Source organism: Poecilia reticulata, linkage group LG4 (assembly GCF_000633615.1).
Source record: "Poecilia reticulata strain Guanapo linkage group LG4, Guppy_female_1.0+MT, whole genome shotgun sequence".
Classification (NCBI taxonomy): domain Eukaryota; kingdom Metazoa; phylum Chordata; class Actinopteri; order Cyprinodontiformes; family Poeciliidae; genus Poecilia; species Poecilia reticulata.
Genome location: NC_024334.1, coordinates 17,742,156 through 17,761,663, shown reverse-complemented (window position 1 = coordinate 17,761,663; position 19,508 = coordinate 17,742,156). Strand labels below are relative to the sequence as shown.

Below are 19,508 nucleotides of genomic sequence, written 5' to 3'. Positions count from 1 at the left end.
ACAATAATCATTTTAACCTTGTGTGGATGTGAAAGAATTTTCATCAAATTCAAACTTGGTCACCTCGTTTTAGTCATTAAAGTTGACCAAATTTGTACGTTCTATCATCATCCCAAACTAGAAAAAAATTTGTTGCTATTCCATCGCCATGGAAACTGCACACATTTCTGCATCACTTTTTTTTTTAAAACTGACTTGGAGAAAACAAGCTGAGTTGCGTTTGCATCTGTTTTGCCAGGCTTGGTGTTCTCCTGGGGCGATGGGGACTTTGGAAAGCTCGGCCGTGGCGGCAGCGAGGGCTGCAACATTCCCCAGAACATAGAGAGACTCAACGGACAGGGAGTCTGCCAAATCGAGTGCGGGGCGCAGTTTTCCCTGGCTCTGACCAAATCTGGAGGCGTCTGGACCTGGTAAGACTACCAAACGTTACTTAGAAGATGAAACATCATTTATCCATATTGACGGGGAAAATTCATGTTGCCTTTTTTTTTTTTTTTTTCTCCATCAAACAGGGGGAAAGGTGACTACTTTCGATTGGGCCACGGTACCGATGTCCACGTGCGGAAGCCCCAGATGGTGGAGGGACTGAGAGGGAAAAAGATTGTCCACGTCGCCGTTGGAGCTCTGCACTGTCTGGCTGTTACAGACACAGGACAGGTTGGTAGTAATCGCTGCAGATCTGCTTCCGTCTCGGCTTTACGCTGTACGGTCCTGCATGAGGTTTAAATGGAAATGCGAGGCATTCAGGTGCTTTGGAATAAAGTCTTGTGTTTCTGTGTAAGGTGTATGCATGGGGAGACAATGACCACGGCCAGCAGGGAAACGGCACCACCACCGTTAACAGGAAGCCCACCCTGGTTCAGGGCCTGGAGGGACAGAAGATCACTCGAGTGGCGTGTGGCTCTTCCCACAGCGTTGCCTGGACAACCGTGGATGTGACCACGCCCTCTGTTCACGAGCCGGTCCTCTTCCAGACTGCCAGGGACTCCCTGGGAGCCTCCTACTTGGGTAATTCCTCCTTTCCATGTGTGAAGCTAAGAAGTCTATGGGGATAAAAGGGAACAGTCGTCATCTGCTTCTCTTTAGGTTGCATTTAAAGTAGTAGTGAGATTCAGTTAAAATTTTTAATTGAGTTAATGCCATTATCTGTAACTGTGTATTGAGAAAATAAGCTACATGTTTAATTTAAAAACCCTTTTTGCTGCTAAATTATTGGATAAATGGACAACAACCAAGATATTTATTGTTTCCAATTTATTTAGGTTTTTCAACCATCAGATTGGTGCAAAGTTTTATTATATCCACTTAGCTTTCAAGTGTTTGAGGAACTCCTGATCAGACATGGGTCTTCTTTAGAAACATGGACTGTAGACGCTGACATTGGGGACGTCTGTGCTGCTGCGACACGTTTAGTATTGAGATGCTATTTTAGGCTTGAACTTTTAGCAACAACTTTAACAACAATAGTCTTTTCCAGCATCTGATCAGATTGTTTTTTTGAAGCAAGAAATTAGACTACATGATACTAAAATTACAAACTCTGAGTCTTTTTTACTCAAACACAGCTTTGTAACAAAGGTGCTTTCACTCAGTAAAGTTTTCTTTAAGCTTCCAACAGATTTACCAGACATGGGTCAATCTGAACATTGTGATTTGGACCACATTTAGTCCAGCCCTCCAATCTGGTGCAGCTGTTCCGTCCTCATAAAAATCGTCGTGCCTCGCTTTGTTTTGATTTTCCAACACTGCAGGCGTCCAGTCAGAATGCGACTCGTCGACGGTGAGCAACAAGATGAGCGGGCAGAGCAGCGCCAAGCCCAACCGACCCTCGCTGGCCAAGATTCTCCTGAGTCTGGACGGCAACCTGGCCAAACAGCAGGCTCTGTCCCACGTTCTGTCGGCTCTGCAGATCATGTATGCGAGGTACGCTGTCTCCAGGGACCTAAAACTCCCACAAACAACGGAAGTCGGCCGTACTTCCGCCTGTTAGGGGCGTAGCATCCCGTCAGAGTTATTGTGGACTCTAACGGGATGTGCGGTGTTGTTGCCCACAGGGATGCGGTGGTTGGTGCTCTGATGCCAGCCAGCATGATCCTGCCAGCAGAGTGTCCGTCCAGCTCTCCCATCCCTCCACTGGACTCCTCCTCATCCTCCTGCGTCAGCGACGAAGAATGTCCCCCTGTTCCAGCTGAAGCTGAAGAGCGAGTCAGCCCCAACCCCTGGCAGGACAAGAAGGGGGAGGTCAGGAACACCAAACCAGAACGCTTCATCTTCATTTCATGCGAATAATTTCCTGTTTAAAGCACGGAAAGGTTTCTGATTGGACCAAAGTTCAGTCTTTGAGAGCGGGACGTTTTCTGTGTTTGTGCTTGATCAGGCTCCGTCCTCGGAAGACGCAGTGACCCCGTCGTCAGCGGTGACTCCGTCAGCCTGCGGAGCCTCGGCCCGTCCCTTCATCCCCGTCACAGATGACCCAGGAGCCGCCAGCATCATCGCCGAGACCATGACCAAGACCAAAGAGGTCAGCTGCTATAAATGTCTTCCTCTCTGTTTATCCTCCCTTCCGTTCGTTTAGTCATCGATTCATTCATCCATTTATCAACCAATCCAATTGCATCGACCTGCCTCATCAGCAGCCATTAAAATCCTATGTGAATTAATGGTGGGCAACATGGACTTACATTTTTAGCATGATAAATTGTGGTAATGTTGTAATGGCAGTACAAGTGACAATAAGAAAAATTTTTATTATTACTTTTTTTAGGTAAGCGTATGGCTCTGACCTTTGCTGCATTTTCTTTACGCAAACTTTGTCAGTGTTGTGCTAATGTCAAAAACACAATTTCGCAGTTGCATTTTTCCAATAAATGAAAGCAATTAAAATTACACGTGAATAAGTTTGTTTCTACGATATTTCATTTAAAACAACTTGCCACCGCATCATCTTACCACTTCCTGTCATTTTTTTCGTGGTTTGCGCCAGCGGCAACATCTGGTTGGCGACCGTGTGACTCGTGTGATGAGAAAAAAAGTGTTTCCATTGCAGTTTTGCAAAGTAAAATGTCAGTGCAACGGAATTTCCATTAAGCAAATTTACTTTCAAAATGTCAGATTGCACAATCAGGTGGCCAATGAAAATTCAGCTCTTGTGATATGATGTAAGGATTTAAGGAAACTATTACAAATAACTACGCAGAACCCGACTTCAGGAAATCCAAGCAAAAACTTTCAGTATCGACTAAAATGGGAACCATGAGAACTGTGGACATCTGAATCTGGAATTTTATCATAAACGTGTGTAAACCCTGATTTTTTTATTTTATTTTTTTTCTGTTGAACGTTTTCTATCAGGACTCTGAGAACCAGAGTAAGGTTGCCGGTCCCGAGCCTCAGTACCTGGACGAGTTCACCAGCCTCCTAGTTCCTGATGACACTCGGGTGATTGTGGACCTGCTGAAGCTGGCTGTGTCCTGTCGCTCCGGGGACAAAGGGAAGGAGGTTCTGTCGGCCGTGCTGTCTGGCATGGGGACGGCTTATCCACAGGTAACGCGGCGGATCCTCCCAACTCAGACGAACGGGTTTCGGGGTTTGTCATCCTCACGTTCTCGCTGCGTCGCTCAGGTTGCCGACATGCTGCTGGAGCTCTGCGTCACCGAACTGGAAGACGTTGCTACAGACTCGCAGAGCGGCCGCCTGTCCTCCCAGCCGGTCGTCGTGGAGAGCAGCCATCCGTACACCGACGACACGTCCACCAGCGGGACTGTCAAGATCCCAGGTACAAACTCATCCCGAGGAGAAGATACACTTTAAAGGAGGGCTGCAGCAATTAATTGGATTAATCGCAACGAATCAATTAGCGAAATAATCGTCAGCTGATTTAGTAATTGATGAGTCGTTAACTGGATTATACACTCAAAAACCTGCCATTCAGAGCAGAGCAGACATTAAACCAGGACTGCACCAAAAATTCTGCACTGTATCGATGTTAAGTCGAGCAGAAAGGCCTGAGGTTTTCACATTTTGATGTTGGCATTTCTTTTAGCTGCAGATGCGTTCACCAAAGGAACACTGTTGTAGCATTTTAGGCAAATGAGTTTGTTTTTCTTATTTAGAAACAAGTTAATGTGTTTGCACTGTTTAAAAAAGACTCAATTACTAAAATAATTGTTAGTTGCAGCGCTACTTTTAAAGCCTAATAAACCACCTCCACTTTGTTTGGAAGGTGCTGAGGGTCTAAGGATAGAGTTCGACCGGCAGTGTTCAACCGAGCGGCGCCACGATCCGCTAACCATCATGGATGGAGCCAACAGGATCGTCTCCGTCAGATCGGGTAATTGGAGGACGATGCTTCACCTCAGTGCAACACAAAAGAGAAGAATGAATCAAAAAATAATACTGCACATATTTCAGGTCGAGAGTGGTCTGACTGGTCCAGCGAATTAAGGATCCCAGGAGATGAACTCAAATGGAAGTTCACCAGTGACGGATCGGTGAACGGTTGGGGCTGGCGCTTCACCGTCTACCCCATCATGCCGGCTGCTGGTGGGCGGACATTTTTATTTACCAGTTCAAACGACAAAAGATTTATTCATGAAATAAGATTAGGGCCACTGAAAAAAACAAACTGACTTTTTGTCTCAGAATAAGAATTATTTTAAATGTGTGCGCATTAGATAAACGTAGTTTTAAAACTGGGACGAGCTTTTAGCAGGGACAAAGAGCAGCTTAACAAATCCTACAGCCAGGACTTAACCTGCTTTATAACAAGACATGCAAGTCTTGATATAAATGTCAAAATTGTTACAAATATCGTCATTCATAATATGTAATATGAATCGCATAATGTGATTAATATTAATCATATACTATGTGATATTTTTTATATACGTTATTAGTATGTGATCACATATATATATATATCACATTATTTTTTTCAAACATCTTGACTGACGTTCACCTCAGATTCTTTGGGGGATTTATTATTTCAGTTTTGACACAGATCAACACAGAAGTAGAATTCTGAGGAAAAAAAGTCAAAATTCTGAGGAAAAGACCTCAGGATTCTATTTATTTATTACTGTGACTGAACTTGTTTTTTCTCCTCTCAGGCCCCAAAGATTTGCTGTCTGACCGCTGCATCCTGTCCTGCCCCTCCATGGACTTAGTCACATGCCTGCTGGACTTCAGGCTCAACTTCGCCTCAAACCGAAGCATCGTGCCCCGCCTCGCTGCTTCCCTCGCCGCCTGCGCCCAGCTCAGTGCGCTAGGTGAGCACATGATGATCCTACAAATTCATAATTGTCTGAATGTTTTACATAATCTCATAGATGCACGTTAATATTTGGAGTGTTAAAGTGGAAAACGAAGGTGAGATTTAAGTGAAGTCCGTTTCCTGCACAGCTGCTGGACACAGGATGTGGGCGCTGCAGCGTCTCCGTAAGCTCCTCACCACAGAGTACGGTCAGTCCATCAACATCAACAGGCTGCTGGGGGACAGCGAGGGCGAGGCCCGCTCCATTGTGAGTAAAGCGTATTGTTAATATTATTTTTAATGTTTTAGTTTGGCCACAATAGACGTACATTTTATTTTTTGTGTACTACATTATATTGTCACCTTCCTAAAATAATGGCCTAAGGCATTCTTTGCCAAAAGTAATTTTTTTTAATCCATCCTTTGAAAAAAAAAAGAAAAGAAAATATATAATTTATCTATATTTTAATAGCATAAATAAGCAAGATACGTCAGCTATCTTAAATCAAAGGCTGCTGTCTGGCCCACTAGTCTGCTAGCGATGCTACGTCTAATGATGTATGAAGTGTTGTAAATATATTTCAATTCTTTCAGAGTTTCACAGGCAGTGCGCTGGCCGCCCTCGTGAAGGGCCTCCCCGAAGCTCTGCAGAGGCAGTATGAGTACGAGGACCCCATCGTCAGGGGAGGAAAGCAGCTGCTTCACAGCCCGTTCTTCAAGGTATGCTGCGGCGCCTGAGATATCGACGAGTATAAATGTGTCTGTCAAACTAATTCTGACTCGTTTCTCCAGGTCTTGGTTGCTCTAGCTTGTGACCTTGAGCTTGACACGCTCCCCTGCTGCGCCGAGACCCATAAGTGGGCCTGGTTCCGTCGGTACTGCACCGCCTCCAGAGTAGCCATCGCCCTCGACAAGAGGACGTCTCTACCTCGAGCCTTCCTGGATGAAGTGAGTCCACCGAGGCTGTGGGGACATTTAAAATGTTTGAATACAAAATGACAAAATATTTTCACAAAGTGAATTTTATTTCAGTCATCTCTGCTTTGATTTGTACAATATCAACAAGCTTACTGATGTGTTGAGATCATTTCTATTAAGCATTAGCTGTAAAATTCGCACGATGCTCATTATTCCTCATTTAAATTTTTTTCATTTTTCATGTTGGCGTTCTCATAAAAATTATTTTATTCTGGCAATATCACAACTTTATTCTCAGTTAAAAGAATCAGAAGATAAAATCATAAACCAGCCCTAATATTGTGTTATAGAGATGATCTGAATTTAAAGTCCAAATAAAAAGAAGTTGGGAAACATGGTTGGCCATGAGTCACTCTAAACTATGGAAACTCAAAAAGTGAACTGGTGGGGGTAAAAAAAAGTCCAGAAATTCCAAAAATTAAATCTTCCAAAACCACAAATTCGATTCATCGCATGGGCGAAACCTCAAAATGTCCATAACAAGTGATTTTCTTCCCTCCGAAGGTGACAAAGAAAATCCGCGAGCTCATGGCGGACCACGAGAGCATGAACGGACTTCACGAGAGTCACGACCTGTTCAAGCGGGAGCACGACGAGCAGCTCGTTCAGTGGATGAATCGGCGGCCCGACGACTGGACCCTCTCCGCTGGAGGCAGCGGGACCATCTACGGCTGGGGCCACAACCACAGAGGCCAGCTGGGGGGCATCGAGGGGGCCAAGGTCAAAGTTCCCACGCCCACCGAAGCTCTCGCCACGCTGAGGCCGGTCCAGCTCATCGGCGGAGAGCAGACTCTGTTTGCAGTCACGGCTGACGGAAAAGTGCGTCTGCGCCGCTTTATCCTGACCTCGCGAAATGTTTGCGAACGGCGAACATTTTGACACTAATCTACTTTTATCTTGATCTTCAGCTGTACGCTACCGGATACGGAGCAGGGGGCAGGCTGGGGATTGGTGGCACGGAATCAGTGTCCACGCCAACCTTACTGGAGTCCATCCAACATGTCTTCATCAGGAAGGTGGCAGTGAACTCCGGAGGGAAGCACTGCTTGGCGCTCTCCTCCGAGGGGGAAGTGTACTCGTGGGGCGAGGCTGAGGATGGAAAACTGGGTCATGGGAACAGAAGGTGAAAACTTTTTAAAACTTAAGGATGACTTTAACTTCAAATAGCTGGTCTTAAATAGAGATGCACCGATCAAGATTGGTAGTAAATCAGAAAGCTAAAGAATACAGGTTCTTTAGCGTTTTACATCGTAATAAATGAAAATTGCCATTTTCTTATTTTGTTTTTGGCCTGCCTTTCCTCAACTGATTCTGTCTTACCAAGTTATTGGTGCATCTTTCATCATAAAGTGAAAACTAACATTGTTTCCTGATTGAAGACCAAGCCGGTATAAAAGGTTTTGCTTCTACCGTATCTGGGATTGCTCCTCACTCCCCAGTCCCTGCGACCGTCCTCGTGTGATCGAGTCTCTGAGAGGAGTGGAGGTGGTAGACATCGCTGCCGGCGGCGCGCACAGCGCTTGCATCACCGCCAGCGGAGAGCTCTTCACCTGGGGCAAAGGTCGCTACGGACGTCTGGGCCACGGCGACAGCGAGGACCAGCTGAAACCCAAACTGGTCTGTTTTGTTCTCGCTCTCCTCCAGTTGTTGCGGACCGAACGATAAATAATCCCCCGCCTGTGTTTGCTCTCCAGGTGGATGCCCTCCAGGGTCACCGAGTGATTGATGTCGCCTGTGGCAGTGGGGATGCTCAGACGCTGTGTCTGACCGATGATGACATGGTCTGGTCTTGGGGAGACGGGGATTATGGGAAACTGGGACGAGGAGGGAGTGACGGCTGCAAAATCCCCATGAAGGTGAACCGGAATTACAAATGAAGCTTTTAGTGTTTTTTACTCTAAAATCAACCTGTTCTCTGACATATCATAAAACTTCTGACGTTTTGGTATTTTTGTGGTTTTTCTCTCAAATTGGTTTGTTTTAACTTAGTACAGAATTTAGACAAAATGTAAAGGAGTCTGTAAAATATTTATAGGGTTAACAGTGTTTCCCCCAGTATATTATAAGCCTGGCGGGCAACCAGGCTTTACTTGTGCCCCCACCAGGCTTGCTTATTTTTTTTAAGATTTCTTTTTTGTTTGTTTCTATTTTTTTAAGGATTTACAGCTGGTGTTCAGTTATTAGTCTTCCAATCTTTTCATAACACGTAATTATCAAGTGATATTTTCAAATGTCTTGCCAACTTCAAACATTTTTTAACTCAAAAAGACGAATGACTGTCCCGGCACCCCGAGCACCAGGCTTACCAAGTTTTCTGTGGAAAACTTTGGGGTGAAGGTTCACATGATCAACAGAAACAATAGCACAGCAAATGTGTGTGTATTGTTTTCTAAATAAAGTGTCAAAAATATACTTTGCAAAGCAAAATCCATTTTACGGTTGGGTTGAGAAACTGCAAAACAAAAATAAAATAAAATTTTCAAAGGGATTTTGAAACTAGAGTATCAATCTCACTGGTATCAATCCAATACTGATAACGACTTGGTATCAATGTGATCAATATCTTGGAACGGTCCACCCAACTCTATTAATTAGAGTGCAGTAGGACTGCAAAAAAGGGAGAACCAGAAAAAGATCCTCACTTATATTTATTCTAAGTACGTTAACTAGTATTTAACCAGTGTTTAAACAAGTTTGCCCTGAACATTGTGATTTTTATTTTTATTCTCATCTTGCATTTATCTCGCACTGTGTATTTCCCTGGATGTGTTTTCCAGTTTTGTAAAGTCTTCCCATGCTGGATATCTCATTCACAAAAAAAAGGTGTTTTTTAAATGAGTCGCCGTAGCAACATCATACATCTCATTATCAGATCAGACAGCTTTAGTCTGCTGTTTGCCGGCCTGAGATAAGGATTCATTGGGAGCTCAAAGACAGACGATGCGTCCAGGGTGAGAAAAATGGTGCCTGCTGTCACGGTCTTAATAAGTGAGCGCAGACAGAGTCTGGTGGCTGTGGGTAATAAATCAGACGCTCTTCAGCATCAACACCAGGCTGTTTTGTGGAATGCTTCCCACCTTCTGTCTCATTGCGGCACAAAGATGCAACTAGAAGAAAGCATCTCTGCTTTCATTCAACATGAAGCCTGTTTTTAATGCGTGAGCCACATGAATAATCCGTTCTCATTTACAAATGCATAACATTACTTCATGTTGATTCTAAAACTGTTATTTCAATGATGTTCAACCCTTAGATCGACTCTCTCACCGGCCTGGGAGTGGTGAAAGTGGAGTGCGGCTCTCAGTTCTCGGTGGCGCTCACTAAATCTGGAGCCGTCTACACGTGGTATGCACGGCAGCTGTCGCACACAGACCTGCTTGGTCTCTGTGTTGTTGTCGTTCCATGACTGAACTCGGTCCTGTGTTTGCGTTCGACTGAAAGGGGGAAAGGGGACTACCATCGACTGGGCCATGGCTCTGACGACCACGTGCGGCGGCCCAGGCAGGTTCAGGGGCTTCAGGGGAAGAAAGTCATCGCCATCGCCACGGGGTCTCTGCACTGTGTTTGCTGCACCGAGGACGGTAAGACCATCTACCTTCCACACATGTTTTGGTCTGCCCACACCAAGGGTCCGCGACATTTACAACACTAAGGCATCATTCACATCAGCCCTGTTTAAACTAGAGCTTTAATGGCACTGCAGTTTGTTTGCCTAGAAAGTCCGTTTCATTTGGTGAAGTGTGAATGCACAGTCAAATCAAAAAAAGCAAACTGGTCCGCCTAAAGACGTAGGTCTCAGTTTGGTAGAAATAAACTCTACCGTGGATACAAGCGAACTGGAGACTGCTCCAGAAGCATTAAGTAGACTAAGCACAGGGCATTCTGGGTAGATGCAACCAAAAAGAACATGAGAGTCTAGTGCAGGGGTGTCAAACTCCAGTCCTGAAGGGCCGCTGTCCTGCAGTTTTTAGATGTGCCACAGGTACAAAACACCTGAATCAAATGGCTTAATTACCTCCTCAGTTCTCCAGAACCTTGCTAATTACTTAATTATTCTATTCAGGTGTGGTGCAGCAGAGGCACTTCTAAAAGTTGCAGGACACCGGCCCTCGAGGACTGGAGTTTGACACCCCTGGTCTAGTGCTAGCCGGAGAAACGGCTCGTTGTCTTTTAGCAGAGAGAAAAAAGAAATTCTACACTAATATCTGATGCTACTCCATTTTTGTTTGAGCTCAGTGTCTTCTTCAGAATTTTTTGTGTTGTTTCCGTCAGTAGTTCTTGGTGCAGCGCCACCACAGGCAAGGAGAGAAACAGTTTTTCTTCTGAAGGGTTTGGTTTATTTTCACATTGTGTGTGAAAGTGAACCACTGCAGCTGAAAATGAAACAGATGTCCCCAGTCGAACTGAGCCTACCGGACTATCAGATGTGAAAACACTCTAAATCACGCACAGGATGGCTCTATTTATAAACCCGGTTACTTTTGAAACTCCGATTTTATTTGGGGGAAAAGAATGAAAGGAGCTCTATAAATGTAAATACATTTGCAAAATTTTCTGAATTTTATAAGGAAAAACCTTTAAAACAAAAGTTTTTCTTGGAATTAACAATTATGCTGAATTTTGCGCCGTTCTGTCACCGAATACCCCCCAAATAAAACATAGAACGTTACGACTAGAACATCAAAATGTGAGTAATTCTCAAAAATTACTTTGTGTTGTGTTGCGGCCCCTTCAGGAGAAGTTTACACATGGGGCGACAACGACGAGGGCCAGCTGGGAGACGGGACCACAAACGCCATCCAGAGGCCGCGGCTGGTCGCCGCCCTGCAGGGCAAGAAGATCAACAGAGTGGCCTGTGGCTCGGCTCACACCCTCGCCTGGTCCACCAGCAAGCCCACCAATGCTGGGAAGCTACCCGCACAGGTGCCGCACCAGCTCCGGCTGTCCACCGGGTGGCGGTAAAAGCTCTGCAGTTCTCGTTTGACACCCTGAAATATCTGCTTTTTCTTCGCTTTGTGTTTTTGAAGGTCCCAATGGAGTACAACCACCTGCAGGAGATCGCCATCATGGGCCTCAGGAACAGACTCCTCCTGCTGCATCACTTCTCTGAGCTGTTCTGCCCCTGCATCCCCATGTTCGACCTGGAGGGCCGGCTGGGCCAGACTGGGCACGGTCCATCGGTCGGCTTTGACACGCTAAGGGGCATCCTCATCTCCCAGGGCAAAGTATGTCATCATGGAGATTTATCCAGCACAAGTGGAGAGTATTTTAGATTTTTTATTAGTATATTCATTTAAAAAATTTTCTGCAAACAGGAAGCAGCTTTCAGGAAGGTGGTCCAAGCTACGATGGTCAGAGACAGACAGCACGGCCCTGTGGTGGAGCTGAACAGAATACAGGTAGCCTCCGAGTTAAAGTTTGCATTCGATGATTCAGGGGTGTCCAAAGTTTTGGTCACGTGCATCAAAATCAAATCATAAATGCTTGCAGGCCAAGAAAACTATAATTAAGAAAACAACTAAAACCAAGCAAAAATAAACTGATTGTTTTTGTTTTTTCTTTTTTTTTTTTTTTTTCCCCAGGAAAGTATTTTTTTTATATTTTATACATGTGTTTTAAAAGAAAAGACTAGTTTTCAAATGTTGGCCTTGGTTGAACAAAAATGTATTCTTACTTTTGAGAATAAATTTCAAAGCGATAAATTTCAAAGCGCTAGCTAATATTTATCCAGGTTTAATAAATCACAAAAAGCTGGTTTAGGTGCAGTGAATTCAGCTTTTCATTTTAAAAAGAAAAAAAAAAGTTTGTCTCCTTTGTTCTGCTTCCCTCCTCCTCTTCTCCCCTAAGATACTTCAGTGTTTCATGTGATGTCTTTCATAAGAGGATTCCCCCCCCCCCTTTTTTTTTCCTGGTGTGTGATCTGCAGTCCTTCCTGTCTGTAGGGAGTCCTGTTGTAACTTTAAGCCCCACCGCATGTGCGCACACACACACACACACACACACACACACACACACACACACACACACACACACACACACACACACACACACACACAGAGTTCTGTACTGTTGTTGCCGTGTTTCCAACAGTACATCAATTACATGCACAACCAGGAACAAGTCAAACCTTTTTTTTTTGTTTGTTTGTTTTCCTTCCGTTTTCTGCTCTGCAGGTGAAGCGTTCCCGCAGCAAGGGGGGTCTGGCGGGCCCCGACGGGACCAAGTCTGTGTTCGGTCAGATGTGTGCCAAGATGAGCTCGTTCAGTCCGGACAGCCTGCTGCTCCCCCATCGCGTGTGGAAGGTTAAGTTTGTAGGTGTGTGTTCATGTCCACAATGGGGATGCAACAGCTGCTTCCTCAAATTCCCCTGATGAACTTCCTGCGCTGGGCGATCCGTCCTGACGGGTTTTTATGGAACAGGCCAACAGAACGGCGCAAACTGCTGCTGCTGATGGAAAACGATATACGAGTTTCAATAGTTTGACCAAAAAAAAAAAAGCATTTATATTCAACCCCCTTTAAATGCAACCAACTGCATTGAAAAACCACGTCATTAGTCAACAGAACCAACTTTTGAGTAAGTTGATATAAATCCAGCTGTTCATCACAGAACATCTATAATAGCGGTACAACAACCAGCAGTCTTGCATTCTTAAAGCTACAGCTAATTTTCTAAATGACTACTAAATAAAACGATTTATTATGAAAGTTAACAAAATTAAGCTCTAATTTATTTCTATTTTCAGATTTAAGAAGTAAAATTAAATGAATCCATTTATACAAAATACAAACTTTTTTTTAGAATGAGATGTGCCTTTATTTTAAAATAAATATAGAAAATGAAGGACAGTTAGCATAGTTTGAAGCTAGTTACGTAGGCCTGTCACAATATCAAATTTAGCTGAACGATAAATTGTCCCAGTAATTATCGTGATAAACGATATTGTTGGTTTGAGACCTTTTTAAGGTAATATAATGACCTCTTAAAGACAAACTTCAATTTTGTAAAAAACACGCTGGAACTGGAGGATATTTCAAATACCTAAAATAAAACAACAACCCAAAGCAACAATAATAAAAAGGAAATAAAAGCCACACCCAACCGAAACCAGATGTGAAATTAATTATGTCTCTGTAAAAACAAAATTGCCCTTCAAAAGACATTAATCACCAGAATGGGAATTATTGAAGTCATTTTAATTGATCATTCGATTAATTGATTCATTGCTTATTGCAACAGGACTAGTTTTAGATGTTGAAAGCAGATTTTGCATGAAAAACTCCTAAAATGACCATTTCTTGGTTCATACATAATCAAAACCATTTCCTGTGTGTTTTTTGTGAGAGCCTCAGGAGTCACAGCTTGCAGACTCTTCGTTTAGCTCAATTCATATCCATGTGCTGGAATGGCCTAGTCAAAATCCAGATATAAATCTAATAAAGAAACTTTGTCCTGGAAGACTTTCACGTGAACTCTCTTCATCTAGTCTGTCTGAGGCTGCCCTGCTTTTCCATAGTCTCGAAATGTGCCAAAAGATGGTTTTAACTCGGTGGTTCTGAATAATTTTCAGCTCTTTATTAGTAAAATGTAAAAAAAACAAAAACAAATCCCTACAAAATAGGTTTTTACAATGAGAGAGCCAGAAATGCCAGAGTTCGAATAACCCAATTTTTCCACGGATCTGGCCTGGTTTGATGCCATTCTCTATCTCTGTGCCCCTCTCTCTCTCTTTTTTATCAGGAGAGTCCGTGGACGACTGCGGCGGAGGCTACAGCGAGTCCATCGCCGAGATGTGCGAGGAGCTGCAGAACTCACTGACGCCGCTGCTCATCGTCACGCCTAACGGCCGCGACGAGTCAGGCGCCAACAGGGATTGCTTCCTGCTGAATCCCGCTGCCAAGTCCTCTCTTCACATGAGCATGTTTCGCTTCCTAGGTACCAATCCTCCTAATCTCCTCATGAGCAAATCACGGAAAAATAACACTTATGCTAAAATAAAAAAAAATAAAAAACATGGTGTCTGAAATATCTTTGTCACTGTTGGACATTTTCTGCAGTGTGTTTTGATGTGTTTTTTATGGTCTCTGCAGGAGTTCTCCTGGGAATCGCAATCCGAACCGGAAGCCCTCTGAGCCTGAACCTGGCAGAGCCTGTATGGAAGCAGCTGGCAGGGATGAACCTGACCATCGCTGACCTCAGTGAGGTGTGTGTGTAATTGTGTGTGTGTGTGTGGATTGCCTTGGTGAGGACGAACACGGAGTAGAAAATGTTCTCCCAGGAGCAGAAACATTCACACATATAGTACTGCTGGGCGATGAATCAGTTTTTTCAAATTTTTTGCTTTTGAAGAATTTATTTTAAATTGGGGTGTTTTTCACCAAAGCATTGTGTCTCCATAGATCAGAGTGACATCGTTTTGTTTTTACAAGATGTTTTACTAATTCTGTTTGTTTGGAGTTTGACTTCAGGTCAGCTTTATGACAAAATATTAGAATTAAACTAAGATTTTTTTTTTCTTAATATTACCAGAATCATTTTTTTTTTTAAATTAACATTTGTAAAAAAAAATTCATAAAATTTTTGTACACATTTTTATGAAAATTAAAAAAAAAAAAAGAAAAAAAATGGCTACAGAATAAAGGGTCTCAAAGTTGTCATTGAGGGGATTTCAGAAATTCCTCATCTGAGACCTTAAGTAAGAAAATACGAGTTTTAAACTCATGCAAGATTTTTTTGATAATGGCAGCCTAATTAAATTTTGTTACATATCAGACATGAAGGGAGGACTTTGCTTTTACAACCTCAGAGTCAATGAGTTTATTTATGTTTCTTAGCTCCTCCAGTCCACGTGATCCACATCACAACGTCGCTAAAATCACATTCCTATACATTCCACCTCAGATTAAAACCTGAGCCTGGCTCTTTGCTGGTACAGAACTGTCCGAATGTTTCTGGAAACTTCTCTTGAACTCGAAAGCTAAAAGCATTTTTGGTTTGGTAAGACAGTTGCCCCCGCTGTGCTTTTGGCTGGTGGCGTGAGTCCACTCCTGCCCTCACGCTCTGATCATACGCTCCTGCAGCCTCCTTGGGAGAATGGAGGAGTCAGAGGAGAGGGGGGGTAAAGAATTTTCCCTCTCAAAGCTGCTTTTGTTTTGTAGTTTTCTCCCCCGAGATATCGCAAAAGGTTAGATGGCAGAAGAATGTTTTAGCACAAGATGGAGAGGACCACCGTGAATCTCACGGGACGTGTGTTGTGGTCACGACTGCAGTCACGTACACACAGACACACCCAAGCTGGAAAACACTTCAAGTAATTTATCCTGTCAGTTATTCTGACAATTAGTTGAGTAATCAAATAAAAAAAAATCCTCCCATTCTGCTGTAGCTACTTAACCAGTAAGAAATACATGAAGGAGGAAATCCTCCGGCCCAAACATTTTTTCACCGTGGATTAAAATCCAATTTGAAAACCCTCAGCGGCCACAATTATTTATTAAAAATGCGAAAATAAATCTGACTTCTTCTCTTTTTACCTGTTTTTAGACGAAAGGACAGAATAAAGAGCTTCAAAGTTGTACAGTTTCCTAACTTGTTGCACCATTTTTACTTTGTTCCTATCACTTAGCATCCATTAGCAGCTCACAGTGCGCTAAATAGCAAAACATAGCTTAACGAAGCTTTGAGGAAGACGATTTGAATCTAGGAATGGTTAAAAACGGAAATCATTTGCTGAATCGTTGCATCCCTGAGCCAGACTCTGTGATAAGCAGGGACTTTGTGTTGTCCTCAGGTTGATAAGGACTTCATTCCTGGGCTCATGTACATCCGGGACAACGAGGCTACAGCAGAGGAGTTTGAAGCCATGACGCTGCCCTTCACCGTGCCGAGCGCCAGCGGACAGGACATCCAGCTCAGCTCCAAATACTCCCACATCACCCTGGAGAACCGGGCTGAATACGTCCGCTTGGCCATCAATTATAGGTTAGAAAACTTTCTGATGGCACAGATGGGAATTTCTTTAACCTTTTTTTTTTTTTTCTTATCTATATGGTTTTACTTTTTGTGCAGACTCCACGAGTTCGATGAGCAGGTCTCTGCTGTGCGCGAGGGAATGGCTCGGGTGGTTCCAGTCCCTCTGCTGTCACTTTTTACTGGTTACGAGCTGGAAACCATGGTGAGGGAGAGCATGCATGGCCTCCAGAAGTCGCTCTGTACTGCAGCTTTGTGCCGATTCTGATGGAAGTATCTTCTCTTCACCCTCCTCTGCTTTAGGTGTGCGGCAGCCCGGACATCCCCCTCCACCTGCTGAAGTCGGTGGCCACGTACAAAGGCGTGGAGCCGACGGCGCCGCTCATCCAGTGGTTCTGGGAGGTGATGGAGTCTTTCTCCAACACAGAGAGGTCTCTGTTCCTGAGGTTCGTCTGGGGCCGCACACGCCTGCCCCGCACCATCGCCGACTTCAGGGGCCGAGACTTTGTAGTGCAGGTGAGGAAAGGTCCTCTGATCATCAATCTTATGATCAATCCATCCAGTCAATCAGTTTGTCCAATCAATCCAACAGTCCATCCATCAATCTCTCAATTTATCCATATTTTTACAGTCCATCCATTCAACAACCTTAGTCTTTCTTACCTTCCATCGATCCACCTATTGGACGTCTTTCTGACCATCCATCCATCTGTACTTTCACAAACTGTCCAGTTGTCCTGTTTTCTGTCTGAACATGCTATAACAGATCTGTTACATTTGGTACTGTTTTTTTCAGCAGGGCAAATTTCTGTGTTCCTATGTAAAGTTAGGATGGTTAAGCATTTTAGTTCAATCCGCCTCTTCAGCTGCTACTCGTTGCTGTGTTCCTTACTGTCCTACCGTCTCTGTTTTTGCAGGTGTCTTATTTAATGCATGACCACTGCGGAAACATCCGCCATTATTCAATTAGATCTTTTGTGTTTAAAAAAACAATAGCTACAAAGAATAAAACTATGAAAATGTGGTTTTTACATGCAAACGTCAGCATCTTTCAGTCTTTTGTTGTGTTTGTTGTGTTACGTGTTGAAACAAACAAAAAAAGCTAAATCTTCTATCTCCTTCACTGAAACCTCGGTTTCGTTTGTGTTCAGGTTCTGGACAAATACAACCCTCCCGACCACTTCCTGCCAGAGTCCTACACATGTTTCTTCCTGCTCAAGCTGCCCAGGTACTCGTGCAAACAGGTGCTGGAGGAGAAACTCAAATACGCCATTCACTTCTGCAAGTCCATCGACACGGACGACTACGCCCGCATCGCCCTCTCCGGGGAGCCCGCGGCCGACGACAGCAGCGAGGACTCCGACAACGAGGACGCCGATTCCTTTGCCTCCGACTCCACGCAGGACTACCTGACGGGACACTGAATTTTCTACAGACGGCGAGGATCCTGTGTCAACCCCACTTCATGGCGCACACGTTCATACGGACGGTCTACTGAGGCACAAACGTCTGTTTTGCGGGGGAAGGGGGGGCGTGCAATGACATTAAAAAGAATTATAAGCTAAATAAAGTGAAAAACACCCGTTTGTTTTTAGTTTCTTTAAAATGAAGCGGAGCGATCAGCTGCACATGTGATTGTTGTGTTACATGGAAATAAGTATATTACAGTTACAGCCTAGCACTGTGGTAGATTCCTCCCTTTTGGTTTGTGTGAATTACCTGTCCTTAGATTGTATATAGAAACTGATGTGTGATAATACTAGGATTCCTTTTTTGTTCTTTTTTAGTAACAACCATGTTTCTTTATAAATATATATGTATAAAAACATTTTTAAAGTCGGCGTTTCTCACCCAGCTCACTCCAGTCAGAGCCCACCGAAGGATCATTTGAAGATTTCTGTATTTACCCACCCACCAAGTTTGTGCACTGTCTCCTTAAAGAATGTATATGATTGTGCCATGTATTCACAGGGGTCATTCCTGCATATTAAATGTTAATACATTTCTGTTAATAAAGTTAAAATAAATCCTGCTTATTTAACAATGAGTGTTGCTGTTTTATATTTTAGTGAGTGTACCGCTAAGCCTGCTTTTGTTTTATTTTTTATTTTTCTGGTACAGTGAGATAATTAGCCTCTTTGTAGATTTTTATTTTTTTTTTTTTTTTAGATAAGCGAAAAAATTTTAGTAAGGCTAAAAGCATATACACTGCTCAAAAAAATAAAGGAACACTTTAACATTTAAGTGAACACTGAAGTGTTCCCTTTATTTTTTGGAGCAGTATATTTGAATAATCATTTTAGTATTGATGGAGGATGTCCTGAAATGTTTTTTTTAATTAATTAAAACAATTTAAGCTGGCCTTAAATATCACAAGTCTTAAATTTTGTGGTGACGTTTAATTTCTTTCTTTTTTTTTTTCGATTTTTGTCAGGCAAACGTTTGAGTCACCCACAAACAAAAATGGCGTCCGTGACTTCGCCACTGGCTTCACTTATGTTGCCAACTCATTCGATGTTGCATCCTTTCTGTAGTAAGCTGGGGACTACTATATAAAAAAAAATCTGTTGTACTTTTCTGTTGTGATATGAGTCTTAAATTTAATTGGTAATGGTCTTGAATGTCTTAAATGTTTATTGGTGAGCCCTATTAGCTTATTAAGTAATCAATTATAAGGCAGCTTTTGTTTTTCAAAGCTGCGGTATGTAACTTTAAAACTATATATATATATATATATATATGTAGCACCCCACTGCTCCATCACCTGTTCTCAGGGGCAGAACTTTAACTCACTTGTGGGGTGGCTACTTGGGTTCGTGATTTTCAGGTAGATACCACGCAGGTTTACCTCATATGAGTAGCCGTTACTCCGCTACTGTTGTCATTCTTTTACCTTCCCAGTAAAATAATCCAGACATCCACGCACAAAGTTGTTTTTTCTTATTTATCTTCAACACACAAACCTGGCTTCTTCTATCTACCCTGAACGTTGGTAGGAATTTAACACACATCAGTCTCTATAACCCCTTATATATATTTACAAACATTAACAGTTCTTAAACTTACACCAACTTCACATTTCAGCATATAACTTTACACATCTCCGCACACAGGGCCCACTCTCACACATACAGTCCAATACCCGTTGACGCTTCCGTTGCAGGCCTGATGATGTTCGAGTTCGCTGACACGAACGCAAAATCCTTGTTACTGTTCCTCTTGTTGGAACCGGGTGGACCCCAGAAACCGGCTCGCTCCGCCGACGTCCTCACCGTCACCGCTGCTTCGCGAGTCCACTTTCTTTTTTTT

General features: G+C 43.3%; 1 protein-coding gene across 4 annotated transcripts in view; it reads left to right on the top strand.

The window, feature by feature from the left end:
- The window catches only part of herc2 (HECT and RLD domain containing E3 ubiquitin protein ligase 2), a 61,689-nt gene extending 43,443 nt beyond the window's left edge, over positions 1–18,246 (top strand). For 2 of the 4 annotated variants that reach the window (XM_017304348.1, XM_017304347.1), the window contains exons 62-91: positions 239–410; positions 513–657; positions 783–1,008; positions 1,752–1,923; positions 2,055–2,241; positions 2,378–2,521; positions 3,352–3,543; positions 3,622–3,775; positions 4,223–4,330; positions 4,411–4,542; positions 5,109–5,267; positions 5,401–5,519; positions 5,846–5,971; positions 6,044–6,199; positions 6,734–7,048; positions 7,138–7,352; positions 7,669–7,846; positions 7,924–8,085; positions 9,483–9,574; positions 9,671–9,810; positions 10,965–11,152; positions 11,257–11,454; positions 11,545–11,628; positions 12,403–12,544; positions 13,971–14,165; positions 14,321–14,433; positions 16,021–16,211; positions 16,299–16,404; positions 16,503–16,715; positions 17,351–18,246. In XM_017304348.1, the coding sequence (XP_017159837.1) occupies positions 239–410; positions 513–657; positions 783–1,008; positions 1,752–1,923; positions 2,055–2,241; positions 2,378–2,521; positions 3,352–3,543; positions 3,622–3,775; positions 4,223–4,330; positions 4,411–4,542; positions 5,109–5,267; positions 5,401–5,519; positions 5,846–5,971; positions 6,044–6,199; positions 6,734–7,048; positions 7,138–7,352; positions 7,669–7,846; positions 7,924–8,085; positions 9,483–9,574; positions 9,671–9,810; positions 10,965–11,152; positions 11,257–11,454; positions 11,545–11,628; positions 12,403–12,544; positions 13,971–14,165; positions 14,321–14,433; positions 16,021–16,211; positions 16,299–16,404; positions 16,503–16,715; positions 17,351–17,623 (4,997 nt within the window). In that variant the 3' untranslated portion in view covers positions 17,624–18,246. The remainder of the gene's footprint in view (positions 1–238; positions 411–512; positions 658–782; positions 1,009–1,751; positions 1,924–2,054; positions 2,242–2,377; positions 2,522–3,351; positions 3,544–3,621; positions 3,776–4,222; positions 4,331–4,410; positions 4,543–5,108; positions 5,268–5,400; positions 5,520–5,845; positions 5,972–6,043; positions 6,200–6,733; positions 7,049–7,137; positions 7,353–7,668; positions 7,847–7,923; positions 8,086–9,482; positions 9,575–9,670; positions 9,811–10,964; positions 11,153–11,256; positions 11,455–11,544; positions 11,629–12,402; positions 12,545–13,970; positions 14,166–14,320; positions 14,434–16,020; positions 16,212–16,298; positions 16,405–16,502; positions 16,716–17,350) is intronic. The other 2 variants (XM_017304349.1, XM_017304350.1) reach the window with 1 other exon arrangement.
- Positions 18,247–19,508: the final 1,262 nt, after the last annotated feature.